This window comes from Nicotiana tabacum, chromosome 7 (assembly GCF_000715075.1).
Source record: "Nicotiana tabacum cultivar K326 chromosome 7, ASM71507v2, whole genome shotgun sequence".
Classification (NCBI taxonomy): domain Eukaryota; kingdom Viridiplantae; phylum Streptophyta; class Magnoliopsida; order Solanales; family Solanaceae; genus Nicotiana; species Nicotiana tabacum.
In genome coordinates this window covers 88,904,121-88,917,822 of record NC_134086.1, presented here as the reverse complement: position 1 = coordinate 88,917,822, position 13,702 = coordinate 88,904,121, and the positions used below count along the sequence as shown (strand labels likewise).

The following is a 13,702-nucleotide window of genomic DNA, read 5'->3' as shown; positions in this document are numbered from 1 at the left end:
ACTCATCGTCCAAAGTTGGAGGGCACACACTATTTAAGGAGGCATATAAAGAGTTGTCTTGCTCAATCTCCAGATATTCGTATTTAAGATTTTAAGTTGATTTGAGACAATTTGTATTATTTTAAAATTATTAGACTTATTATGCTTAATGTTTTAGTTTGTTAGATTAATTTGAAGTATTATGTTGAAGGCATTGAACTTTAATTTGAAGTATTAAATGCAAATTTTAATTTGCAACTTTGATATATAGCCCGCTTAGTATTTTTAAGTCGCAATTATATAATATAATTTATAAGAAAATGCCTTAGATAAAAATTTAAACAAACAAATAGCTCTACAAATAAATAGGCCCATATATATAAGCTATATAATTTACAAGAAATTGCCTTACATAAAAAAAAAATTAAAAAAATAAAATCCAGGCCCACTTAGGCCCATTTAGAACCGGCCCCGGCCCACATATATATATATATATATATATATATATATGGGTTTTGCTAACATACTACATGAAGGTAGTATATTAGCACCCTACCCATTTTTTATTTCACATAAATGTCCCTGCCACCTCAATAAGTGCTTAGCCTTTTTAGTCTTTTCACCCAACCAACTCACAAATCACTTAATGCCCTAAAAATTATATTTTCAAGACCTTCCCGCTAAATAGCGCCATTTACTGTACATAACTGGCGGAAAAAAGGGACCAAGCAATCATTGCTCTTCTATGAAATTCCAAGGTTATTTCTTAAGTTTTCTCTTCTTCCAACATTGACTAGTGCATAATGGAGGTAAGCATATAGTATTATAATACTTTTTCATTTGTTGATCAAATTTTAAGGTTAAAAGCTTTTTTTACTTTTGAAACAGAGGTGTCCAACGATTAAAGAATTTTTAATTTATATTTGCTTTGTGCCTTTAGATTTGCTTCTTGCTTTTTGATTTATAACACAAATTTACAGTTTCAATGAACTGATTCTATAGTTGGATTACTTAGTATTATTTCTTTTGATGGAATTAAAAAATACAGGTTTTTAACAATACTAGTGATTCAACAATAGGAGTTTCAAGAAACTATTGCTCATGTGGTGATATTGGGTGCTTTATTAATGGAGATACATTTGTAGGAACTACTACAACTTCAAATGAGGAACTTAGAAAAGAGAATGTTATTGATATTAGCGATGGTGATTTGCAAATAGGAAAAGTGTTTTATAGTGATGATGAAGCTTCCAATTACTATATGAATTTTGCTAAAAGTTTTGATTTTTCAGTTAGACTTGATCGCCATTTAGGAAGTGTAGAACATCCTATGGGAATTTATAAAAAGGATTATGTTTGTCATCGAGCTGGTAGCCCTCATCCTCAAAAGGTAGTTGAAAAAGAACGACAAAGAAATCGAAAATCTTCCAGATGTAACTGTGAAGCCAAGATGTCCATCGCCAAAGATATATTTGATGGCATCACTCGTTAGACAGTGGTGTATTTTGATAATGTTCACAATTATGAATTTTTTAGTGATAAAGAGGTACGATTTCTCCCCGCTTATCGAAATATTGACATTGTTGATCAAACATGAATTAAACTTCTTGCTAAAGCTGGTTGTACAATAAGTTTAATCAGAAGATTGATTGAATTAGAAAATGGAGTAGATGCAGCCAATTGCCTTTCACAGAAAAAGATATAAGAAACTTTGTTCAATTAGAAGTTCTACTAATATTGAAAGTGATGCCCTGGAGCTATTGAAAATATGCAAGAGCTTAAAAGACAAAGATGTTGATTTCCAATATGATTTCACTGTTGATGGATGTCAAAGACTCGAACATGTCATCTGGGCATTCGGAGCTCTATTCGGGCTTATGAAGTTTTTGGAGATATAGTCGTCTTTGACACTACTTATCGATTGAATCGTTATGAAATGCCGTTAGGAGTTTGGATTGGTGTGGACAATCATGGAAATTCTATTTTTTTGGTTGTGTTCTCTTGCGCAATGAGAAGGCATCTTCTTTTTCTTGGGCTTTAAAGGTAAAAATCATTATAATATCTAACTACAAGAATTTTTTTTAGCTTTACTGATACTGTATGTTTATTTTGTAGAGTTTCGTACGTCTTATGAATGGAAAGCACCCACAGACTATATTAACAGATCAAGATCTTGGCTTAACAGAAGCTATTGCCAATGAATTGCCGCATTCTAAACATGCCTTTTGTATATGGCATATTATATCCAAGTTCTCTACTTGATTTTCTTTTGTCCTTGGTTCAAGATATTTGCAATTTAAAGCTGAATTTCACAGACTTTATGTACTTGGTAACATCGAAGAATTTGAGCACCAATGGGATGAATTGATTTCTCAATTTTGACCTTGGATCAGATAGGCATATTAAATTGCTATTTTTGAATCGTGCATCTTGGGCACTACCATACTTGAAGGGATACCTTTTTGCTGGAATGACGACGACCAGACGCTCAGAATCTATAAATGCATATTTGAAAAGATTTTTACATGCAAGAACAAGTTTAAAGTTGAGCAGGTTGCTACTGCAGTTAGTATAAGAAATCATGCTGGTGAAGAGGCAACAATGCGGCAAAAGTATTACAATCCTTAAATTAAGACATTCATGCCGATGGAGAAACATGCATCAAAAGTTCTCACGCCCTTTTCCTTCAAGTTGTTACAAGATGATATGATACTTTCTGTTGAGTATGGTCTATTTCCACATAGTGATGGATCATATCTTATGCGTCACTACAACAAAACAAATGGTGGACATTTTGTCTATTGGAATTCAATAGAAGAGGTTGTTCAATGTTCTTGCCAAGAGTTTGAATTTTCAGGAATTTTGTGCAGGCATTCTATTCAAGTACTTAGTGCTCATAACTATTTTATGTTGCCTGATAAATATTTGTTGGCTAGGTGGAGGCAAGAAAATCCACTGGTTCTAAAGTTTACTCATATGATGAAATCTAATAATGATAACAACGAGTTTCAGAGTCTTTATGCTACATTCAGAGATTTGACTCTTGAATCAATAAAGACAAAAGGTCGTCTTGAATATGCTAAGAAGGAATTGCAAAGAGTGCTGCAAATTGTTCAATATTTTTCTGAAAATGATCATATGGGTGAAGAGAATGAACATGTTTCTTTTAGTCAATCTATAGAGAGCAATTCTCTAGATGAAGATTATCACATTGAAAATCCACAACAATCTCAGACAGAGGGAAGAAAAAAAGGAAAAAGGTTAGTTGGGGGCATTGAAGCTGCAAAGAAACTAAGATATTGCAAGGTTCCTAATTGTGGTGGAACTGGCCATGACTCAAGAAATTGTCCACTGAAAACGAAAATTACAGAAATCCCAGCAATTCAATCTCCTAACAAGTAAGTATATGAGTTTCATTATATCCAATCTCTTGTTAAACAAAGATACTCATAATGCATACAAACTGAAATAAAAAATTTACTTTGGTTGCAAGATTCTAAAAGGACGGACAAAGAAGCTCTAAGGTGATCCAACTGTGAAAATGTCCTTTTACATACAAGAATCAACCATTGTACATCATAGTTTGTTGATCTCAAGTTGAATTGTGTAGAGATCAAAAATTACAAGAAATCATTTTCTGTTTATGAACAAGAAATCAATTGTTGTACATCATTTTTTGAATAGTGACATCTTTTATTTCATGTAAATTTTGTTTTAGATGAGTACAAGAGGAGGGGCTTTAATCAATGTGTTTTCATCTCTTACTACATAATTTGAACAAGGAATCTTTTTGCTCATCAGAACAATATATTGTATACCAGATCAATTATTTGAATAGGAATATTCTTTATTCCATGTAAAAACTGGTTCAGATGTACAAGAGGAGGGGGACTTCAAGCCTAACCTCCAATATTACTTTTGGTATAAGAGAACATCCTCTCTTACAAAATTTCAAGAATAAGCTATTAGTTTCTAAAGCCAAATTCGTGAAGGAGAATCTCCACATTGTAGAATTTATAAGTGCTATGAATCTAAAAATTTCTTGAGCTTCAAAAATATCAAACTTTTTAGCAATCATGCCTTCCAGCTACTATCCATCTCCAATCACATAGAACTGACTTCTATGCTGCAAAAGAAAAGAGTTACACATCTAGTTATTTATCCATCCAGTTATTGTGATGACACGACCAGTCGTCTCATGAGTTACCGCTCCGTTTTCCCTATTTAAGTTTATTTATGCTTTTTATCTATATTTTATTTGGTCGGGTTGATCAGTTTGAGTTTGGAGAGGATTTGGTGAGAAATGAGACACTTCGTCTCTTTTAAGAAGGTTTAAGTTGGAAAAGTCAACCGGATGTTGACCTATGTATTAGAGGGCTCAGATGTGAGTTCTGACAGTTCAGTTAGCTTGGGAGGTGATTTGTGACTTAGGAGCGTGATCGAAATAGGTTTTGGAGGTCCGGAGTAGAATTAGGCTTGAATTGACGAAGTTGATATTTTGGCGATTTCAGGTTGATAGGTGAGATTTTGATATAAGGGTCAGAATAGAATTCCGAGAGTTGCAGTAGCTTCGTTGTGTCATTTGGTATGTGTGTGTAAAATTTAGGTTATTCGGACGTGGTTTGGTTGGATTTTTGATCAAAAGCGTATTTCGAAAGATTGTAGAAACTTAGGCTAGAATCCGTTGTGATTTGGTAGATTTGATGTTGTTTGAGGTGTTTGGATGATTGGAACAAGTTTGAATAAGGTATTGGGTTATGTTGGTGCTTTTGGTTGAGGTCCCGGGGGCATCGGGGTGATTTTGAATGGTTAACGAAAGAGTTGAAGTGTAATTACAACTGCTGAAGTTGCTGCTTCTGGTGTTTTCGCACCTGCGGTTTGGGGACCGCAGGTGCGGCGCCGCATATGCGTGAGATTGTCCGCATAAGCGGGCAAGGACCGCAAAAGCGATAAGGTTAGCCGCATCTACGGAGTTGCAGATGCGGAGGGTGTTTCGTAGAAGGGGGGCCTGGTCCCTTAAGTGAATTCTGCAAAAGCAGAGGGTAGACCGCAAATGCGGTACCGCAGGTGCGGTTAAAGTGCCGCAGATGCGAAAAAGACTGGGTAGAAGGTATATATTTCTTCCTTCGCGATTTTTGAAGGGTTTAACCATTTTTGAACTCGGAATTGGGAGCTTTTGGCGATTTTGAAGAGAGAAATCAAAGAGACTTCATTGAGGTAAGGATTTTGGACTTAAAACATATTTATATGGTAGAATTTCATGAATTAAGGCTGTAATTAATGAGATTAAAGGGCTAAAAATGGAGGTTTAGGGCTTGAGTTTAAGAGGGCTTCAAATGGGAATTTGAGGGGCCATTTGGACTCTGATTTTGATGTTGTTGATATGTACGAACTAGTGAAGAGATAAGGAACCTATTGATGTATGAATTTTTGAGTTACGAGAAGTGGGCCCGGGGCTTGGATTTTGCTAATTTCGGAATTTTTGGTATTTTCGATTGTTTTTGCTTGGGCTTTGTTCTCTTAGCATATTGTGACGTATTTGTTCTGATTTTGAATAGATTCGACGAGAGTGGAGGTCGATTTTAGGGGCAAAGGCGTCGTGGAGTAGTATTTTCATTGGTTTGAGGTAAGTAACCATTTTAAATCTAGAACTAAGGGTACAAAACCCCAGTATTTGACTTGCTTTGATAAAGGCAGTGACACACATGCTAGGTGACGAGCGTGTGGGCGTGCACCGGTAGGGATTATGACTTGGTCCACCCTGTAGAGACTATTAAGCCGCATAATTGATTTGGAAATCTATATTGTTCTACTTTTCAGTCATTTATATTGTATTAGGGGCTGCATGCCATGTTTGGGGCCTTGTGCCGATCTGTAGAACCCTTAGGGGCATTTTGACTGTTTTTCCTCACTTTACTTGTTAAAAACCATATCCTTAGTCATGTTTGATTAAAGCTGGTTTTATCACTCTATTCCTAAATGTGAGGATTGTTTGGGCTGAGATCCCTACCTTCTAATATTGTGCCCGAGAGGCTGTGAGGTTAATGACTGAGAGAGGTTGAGAACCCAATTGTGAGGATATTATATGTATATATCATGGATTGGGATGCACGCCGCAACGATACTTATATGGATCGGGCTGCATGCCACAACGATTTATATATATTGGATCGGGCTGCACGCCACAACGATATGACGCTTGGGCTGTAGGAGCCCCTTCGGAGTCTGCACACCCCTAGTGAGCGTAGTTGGCTATAAATATATGGATCGGGCTGCACGCCACATCGGTTACTATATGGTAGAAATGCATGATACATATATATATATATATATATATATATATATATATATATATATATATATATATATATATATATATATATATATATATATATATATATATATGAGCCGAGTGCTGAGAGTGAGTACTAAGTGACAAGAGTTGAGTCCCGAGTGACTGAGAGGCTGCCCGCGGGGCCATATTCTGAGTGATTCCTTGCCTGAGAGGCCTTGTTATGATGCTTTCATTGATTTCACTTTGTTTTTAAATAGCCTATGCTGGATTTATTGTTAAGATACTGTTTTCAATGTTCTAAACTGAAAGAGATGAATTTATGTTAGAAACTGATTTTTGAACTATAAAGAGGACATGTTATTTCGTTGTTTATCCAGATATATTTATTTTTGAACTGCTCGTCACTACTTTTAGTCTTTATTTACTTTAGTTACTTACTGAGTTGGCATACACATGTTACTCTCTGCACATTGTGTGCATATCCAGGTGCCCGAGGGGCAGAGTGAGGGCTTTCCACTGATTCAGTGTTCGCCGGAGATTACGAGGTAGCTGCATGGCGTCCGCAACCCTGTCTTCTCCTCTCTATCCAGTTTATTTTTACACTTCTTAGACTTGAAGTACTAGATGTTCAATTATATATTAGAGGCTCTAGACTCATGATACCAGATTTGTTGGGTCTGTGTAGTATCTGCTATGTTGATTTTCCGTATATTTCTGTCCTTTTAATACTTATGATGAATTCCGCATTTAAAAACCTATGTTAGAAAATGGCGTTACGTAAATAGCAAATAGGTTGTGGTTACGGATTTGTTGGCTTGCCTAGTACTGTGATAGGCGCCATCACGACCGGTAATTGGGGTCATGCCAAGTTGGTATTAAAGCCTAGGTTACATAGGTCTCGCGAGTCATGAGCCGGTTTAGTAGAGTCTCGTGGATCGGTACGGAGACGTCTGTACTTATCCTCGAGAAGCTATAGAACCTTTAGGAAAAAACTTCACATTCTTGAAACTCTTGTCATGCAAATTTGTTGATCCGAGTACTAAACTTCTTCTATTCTATTCTCTCACACATGGTGAGGACACGAACTACCGGACGGGGTGGACGACCACTAGTTCCACCAGCTGGGGCCTCTAGAGGACGAGGTTGCGGTCGAGGACGTGGAAGGGGCAGAGCAGCACTCGCAGACCCACCAGCTGCCTCAGTTCCCGATCATGTCCCAGTTGTGGATGTTGCAGCAGCACCAGTGCAGGCACCAGCTGTCGTGATTCCAGGCCTTCAGGAGGCTTTCGCTTAGATATTATCAGTATGTACCGGTTTGGCTTAGGCGGTCTCAACTACTATGGCCGCAGCTACTTCCTAGGCCGGGAGAGGCACCTAGACCCCTGTTGCTCGCACACCTGAGCAGGTGGTACAGGGATTACAAACACGGAGGCACCTACAGCCCAGCCGGTTGCACAAGCTTAGGAGTTTGTAGTACCAGTTATGCCAGATGATGAGCAACGTCGACTTGAGAGGTTTGGTAGGCTCCAGCCTCCGTCATTCAGTGGTGCAAAGGGCGAGGATACCCAGGGTTTTCTAGATAAGTGCCAGCAGATGCTTCGGACAGTAGGGATTTTTGATACTAGTGGTGTGGCATATACTACCTTTCAGTTTTCTGGAGCTGCCTTCACTTGGTGGGAGGCGTAGGCCTATTGGTGCAGCACCCCTTACTTGGCAGCAGTTCTCTGTTCTCTTCTTAGAGAAGTATGTGCCATAGTCGTGCCGAGAGGAGCTGCGCAGATAGTTTGAGTAGCCTCGTCAGGAGGAGACGACGGTGACATAGTATAAGATGCGGTTCTCTGAGTTAGCCCGTCATGCAGTTTGGATGGTTCCCACAGATTGAGAGAGGATTAGGAGGTTTGTTGATGGCCTCACATATTATCTTCGGATTCTCATGACTAGTGAGAGGGTGATGGGTGCTACGTTCGAGGAGGTTGTTGATATCGCCCGTGAGATTGAGACGGCTCGCAGGCAGGAGCGAGAGGAGAGGGAGGCCAAGAGGCCTCGGGGATTTGGTAGCTTTAGCAGTGCTCCTTCGAGGGGTCAGTTCCAGCAGGGCAGAGACCGTTCTTTCAGGCAGGCTCATTCATCTCGCCCAGGTTATCGTGGAGCATCTTCAAGTCATGGTTATCATGGATCTTAGTAGGGCCAGTCATCACTTAGTGCCCTTCCAGATCAGATCTCGTCTTGTGCTCAATCAGTCCAGGGTTCTTCCATGCCAGGTTCTTCTGCTGGTCATTCCGATGCCAGGGGTTCCCTTACGTCCCCGTCTCCAGCACCGGGGAGTTGTTATGAGTGGGTAGAGTTTGAACATATGAGGAGGCAGTGCCCTAGACTTTATGATATTCAGTCTCAGTAGAGGGGTTAGCCCTCGACTTCTGCTCCAGTTACTTTGCCACCTGCCCAGCTAGCTAGGGGTGAAGGTTAGACAGCTAGGGGTCACCCTAGAGGGGGAGGTCGATCAGGCAGTGGTCAGGCTCATTTCTATGCTATCCCAGGTAGACCAGACGCTATTGCTTCAGATGCTGTCATTACAGGTATTATTTCAGTCTGCCATAGAGATGCCTCTATATTATTTGATCCCGGTTCCTCCTTTTCTTATGTGTCATCGTACTTTGCCCGTTATTTGGATATGCCCCGTGAGTCTCTTATTTCACCTGTTCATGTATCTACTCCGGTGGGTGATACCGTTGTTGTAGACCGTGTGTACCAGTCATGTGTGGTGATTATTGGGGGTCTGGAGACCCGAGTGGATCTATTGCTATTGAGCATGGTGGATTTTGATGTCATTTTGGGCATGAATTGGTTATCTCTGTGTCGTGCTATTCTAGACTATCATGCTAAAACAGTCACTTTGGCTAGCCGGGTGTGCCACGGATTGAGTGGCGAGGTATGACTGATTATGTTCCTAGTAGAGGGAACTCGTTATTGAAGGCCCAATGTATGGTTGGGAAGGGTTGTCTTTCATATCTAGCATTTGTGAGGGATGCCGGAGCTGAGACTTTTGGGCTGACCAATACCCCAGCAACGTTCATGCATTACATGAACAGCGTGTTTCGGCCTTACCTCAATTTGTTTGTTATAGTATTCATAGATTATATTATGGTGTACTCGCGTAGTCAGGAGGAGCACGCAGAGCATTTGAGAGTTGTGTTATAGAGACTGATGGAGGAGAAGCTTTATGCAAAATTCTCCAAGTGTGAGTTTTGGCTTGGTTCAATGGCTTTCTTGGGACACGTGGTGTCTAACGATGGTATTCAGGTTGATCCGAATAAGATAGAGGCAATTCAGAGTTGGCCTAGACCATCCTTAGCCACATGGATTCACAACTTTCTTGGTTTGGCAGGTTATTATTGCCGATTTGTTCAGGGATTCTCATCCATCGCATCACCCTTGACCAAGTTGACTCAGAAGGGTGCTCCATTTGTATGGTCGGACGTGTGTGAGGAGAGCTTTCAGAAGCTCAAGACAGCTTTGACCATAGCTCCAGTGTTGGTTTTGCCATCAGCTTCAGGTTCATATACTATGTATTATGATGCTTCGAGAGTTGGGATTGGTTGTGTGTTGATGTAGGAGGGTAGAGTTATTTCTTATGCTTCTCGTCAGTTGAAGCCCTATGAGAAGAACTACCCCGTTCATGATTTGGAGTTGGATGCTATAGTTCACGCATTGAAAATTTGGAGGCATTACTTATATGGCATATCTGTGAGGTGTTCACTGACCATCGCAGTCTTCAGTATTTGTTCAAGCAAAAGGATCTTAATTTGAGATAGCAGAGATGGTTGGAGTTGCTTAAGGATTATGATATCACTATATTGTACCATCCCGAAAAGGCCAATGTGGTGGACAATGCTTTGAGCCGAAAGGCAGTAAGTATGGGGAGTTTGGCATATATTCCAGTTGGGGAGAGACCTTTTGCAGTTGATGTTCAGGCCTTGGCCAATCGGTTCGTGAGGTTGGATATTTCGGATACCAGTCGGGTGTTGGCTTGTGTGGTTTCTCGGTCTTCCTTATATGATCGCATCAGAGAACGCCAGTATGATGATCCACATTTACTTGTCCTTAGGGACAGAGTTCAGCATGATGATGCCAGAGATGTGACCATCGGTGATGATGGGGTGTTGATGATGCAGGGCCGAATTTGCGTGCCCAATATGGATGGGCTTTGGGAGTTGATTCTGGAAGAGTCCCCTAGCTCGCGGTATTCCATTCACCCAGGTGCCGCAAAGATGTATCAGGATTTGAGGCAACACTATTGGTGGAGAATGATGAAGAAAGATATTGTAGGATTTGTAGCTAGGTGTCTCAATTGTCACCAGGTGGAATATGAGCATCAGAGACCGGGTGGCTTGCTTTAGCAGATGGATATTCTCGAGTGGAAGTGGGAGAGGATCACTATGGACTTTGTTGTTGGGCTCCCACGGACTTTGAAAAAGTTCGATGCTATTTGGGTGATTGTGGATTGGCTGACCAAGTACGCGCACTTCATGCCTGTGTGTACTACCTATTCTTCAGAGCGGTTGGCAGGGATCTATATCCGAGAGATTGTTCATTTACATAGTGTCCCAGTTTCCATCATTTCAGATAGAGGTACTCAGTTTACTTCGCAGTTTTGGAGAGCCGTACAGAGAGAGTTGGGTACTCAGGTAGAGTTGAGCACAAACTTTCACCCTCAGACGAACGGGCAGTCTGAGCGTACTATTCAGATATTGGAGTACATGTTGTGTGCTTGTGTTATTGATTTCAGAGGATCATGGGATGAGTTTCTACTGCTTGCAGAGTTTGCTTATAACAACATCTACCAGTCGACTATTCATATGGCTCCATATGAGGCTTTGTATGAGAGGCAGTGTAGATCTCCAGTTGGTTGGTTCGAGCCTGGGGAGGTTAGGCTATTAGGGACTGATTTGGTACAGGATGCATTGGAAAAGGTGAAGGTGATTCAGGAGAGGCTTCGTACAGCGCAGTCGAGGCAAAAGAGTTATCATGATAGAAAGGTTCGAGATGTGTCCTACATGGTTGGCGAGAAGGTTCTATTGAAGGTTTCACCCATGAAGGGTGTTATGAGATTTGGAAAGAAAGGGAAATTGAGTTCTTGGTTCATTGGGCCTTTTGAGGTGCTTCAGAGGATTGGGGAGGTGGCTTATGAGCTTGCTTTGCCACCCAACTTGTCAAGTGTGCATCCAGTATTTCATGTTTCTATGCTCTGGAAGTATATTGGGGATCCGTCTCATGTTTTGGACTTCAGCACGGTTTAGTTGGATGATGATTTGACCTTTGATGTGGAGCCAGTAACTATTTTGGGTCGTCAGGTTCGGAAGTTGAGGTCAGAGGATATAGCTTCAGTGAAAGTGCAGTGGAGAGATCGACCCATGGAGGAGGCTACCTGCGAGACTGAGCGGTAGATGCGGAGCAGATATCCTCACCTATTTGAGGCTTCAGGTATGTTTCTTGACTCGTTCGAGGACGAACGTTTGTTTAAGTTGGGGAGGATGTGACGACACTGCCATTCATCTCATGAGTTACCGCTCCATTCCCCCCATTTCAGTTTCTTTATGCTTCGTTATCCGTATTTTATGTGGTCGGGTTGATCAATTTGAGTTCGGATAGGATTTGGTGAGAAATGAGACACTTAGTCTCTTTTAAGAAGGTTTAAGTTGTAAAAGTCAACCGGATGTTAACCTATGGGTTAGAGGGCTCCGATGTGAGTTCTGACGGTTCGATTAGCTTCGGGAGGTGATTTGTGACTTAGGAGCGTGATCAGAATGAGTTTTGGAGGTCCAGAGTAGAATTAGGCTTGAATTGGCGAAGTTGATATTTTGGCGATTTCCGGTTGATAGGTGAGATTTTGATATAAGGGTCAGAATGGAATTCCGAGAGTTGCAGTAGCTTCGCCGTGTCATTTGGGATGTGTGTGCAAAATTTCAGGTCATTCGGACGTGGTTTGGTTGGGTTTTTGATCAAAAGCGTATTTCGGAAGATTTTAGAAACTTAGGCTTGAATCCGGTGTGATTTGATAGATTTGATATTGTTTGAGGTTTTTTGATGATTGGAACAAGTTTTAATAAGGTATTGGGTTATGTTAGTGCTTTTGGTTGAGGTCCCGGGGGCCTCGGGGTGATTTCGGATGGTTAACGGAAGAGTTGAAGTGTAATTACAGCTGCTGAAGTTGCTGCTTCTGGTGTTTTCGCACCTGCGGTTTGGGGACCGCAGGTGCGGCGCCGCATGTGCGTGAGATTGGCCGCAGAAGCGGGCGAGGACCATAGAAGCGGTAAGGTTAGTCGCATCTGCGGAGTCGCAGATGCAGAGGGTGTTTCGTAGAAATGGGGCCTGATCCCTTAAGTGAATTCCGCAGAAGCAGAGGGTAGACCACAAATGCGGTACCGCAGGTGTGGTTAAAGTGCCGCAGATGCGAAAAAGACTGGGCAAAAGGTATATATTTCTTCCTTCGCGATTTTTGAAGGGTTTAACCATTTTTGAACTCGGAATTGGGAATTTTGGGCGATTTTGAAGAGAGAAATCAAAGAGACTTCGTTGAAGTAAGGATTTTGGACTTAAAACACATTTCTATGGTAGAATTTCATGAATTAAGGCTGTAATTAATGGGATTAAAGGGCTAAAAATGGAGGTTTAGGGCTTGAGTTTAAGAGGGCTTCAAATGGGAATTTGAGGGGTCATTTGGACTCCGATTTTGATGTTGTTGATATGTACGAACTCGTGAGGATATAAGGAACCTGTTGATGCGTGAATTTTTGAGTTTTGAGAAGTGGGCCCGGGGCTCGGGTTTTGCTAATTTCGGGAATTTTGGTATTTTTCGATTGTTTTCGCTTGGGCTTTGCTCTCTTAGCATATTGTGATGTATTCGTTTTGATTTTGGATAGATTCGACGCGATTGGAGGCCTATTTGAAGGGCAAAGGCGTCGTGGAGAAGTATTTTCACTGGTTTGAGGTAAGTAACCATTGTAAATCTAGAACTGAGGGTACAAAACCCCAGTACTTGACTTGCTTTGATATAGGCAGTGACACACATGCTAGGTGACGAGCGTGTGAGCGTGCACCGGTAGATATTGTGACTTGGTCCACCCCGTAGAGACTATTAAGCCGCGTAATTGATTTGGAAATATATATTGTTCTACGTTTCAGTCATTTATACTGTATTAGGGGCTGCATGCCATGTTTGGGGCCTTGTGCCGATCTGTAGAACCCTTAGGGGCATTTTGACTGTTTTTCCTCACTTTACTTGTTAAAAATAATATCCTCAGTCATGTTTTTACCTATTTAAAAGATTAAGGCTGGTTTTATCACTCTATTCCTAAATGTGAGGATTGTTTGGGCTGAGATCCCTACCTTCTATTATTGTGCCCGAGAGGCTGTGAGGTTAATGACCGA

General features: G+C 41.0%; 1 protein-coding gene across 1 annotated transcript; it reads left to right on the top strand.

Moving 5' to 3' along the window:
- The first annotated feature begins 2,619 nt into the window (after nt 1-2,619).
- Nucleotides 2,620-3,381, top strand: LOC142162162 (putative protein FAR1-RELATED SEQUENCE 10). The gene has a single exon (XM_075218486.1). The coding sequence runs from the start codon at nt 2,620-2,622 to the stop codon at nt 3,379-3,381; it is 762 nt and encodes a 253-aa protein (XP_075074587.1).
- The last annotated feature ends 10,321 nt before the right edge of the window (nt 3,382-13,702 follow it).

Excerpts from the sequence above, each read along its gene's own strand:
- LOC142162162 (XM_075218486.1), top strand. The coding sequence starts at position 2,620 with ATGCCGATGGAGAAACATGCATCAAAAGTTCTCACGCCCTTTTCCTTC.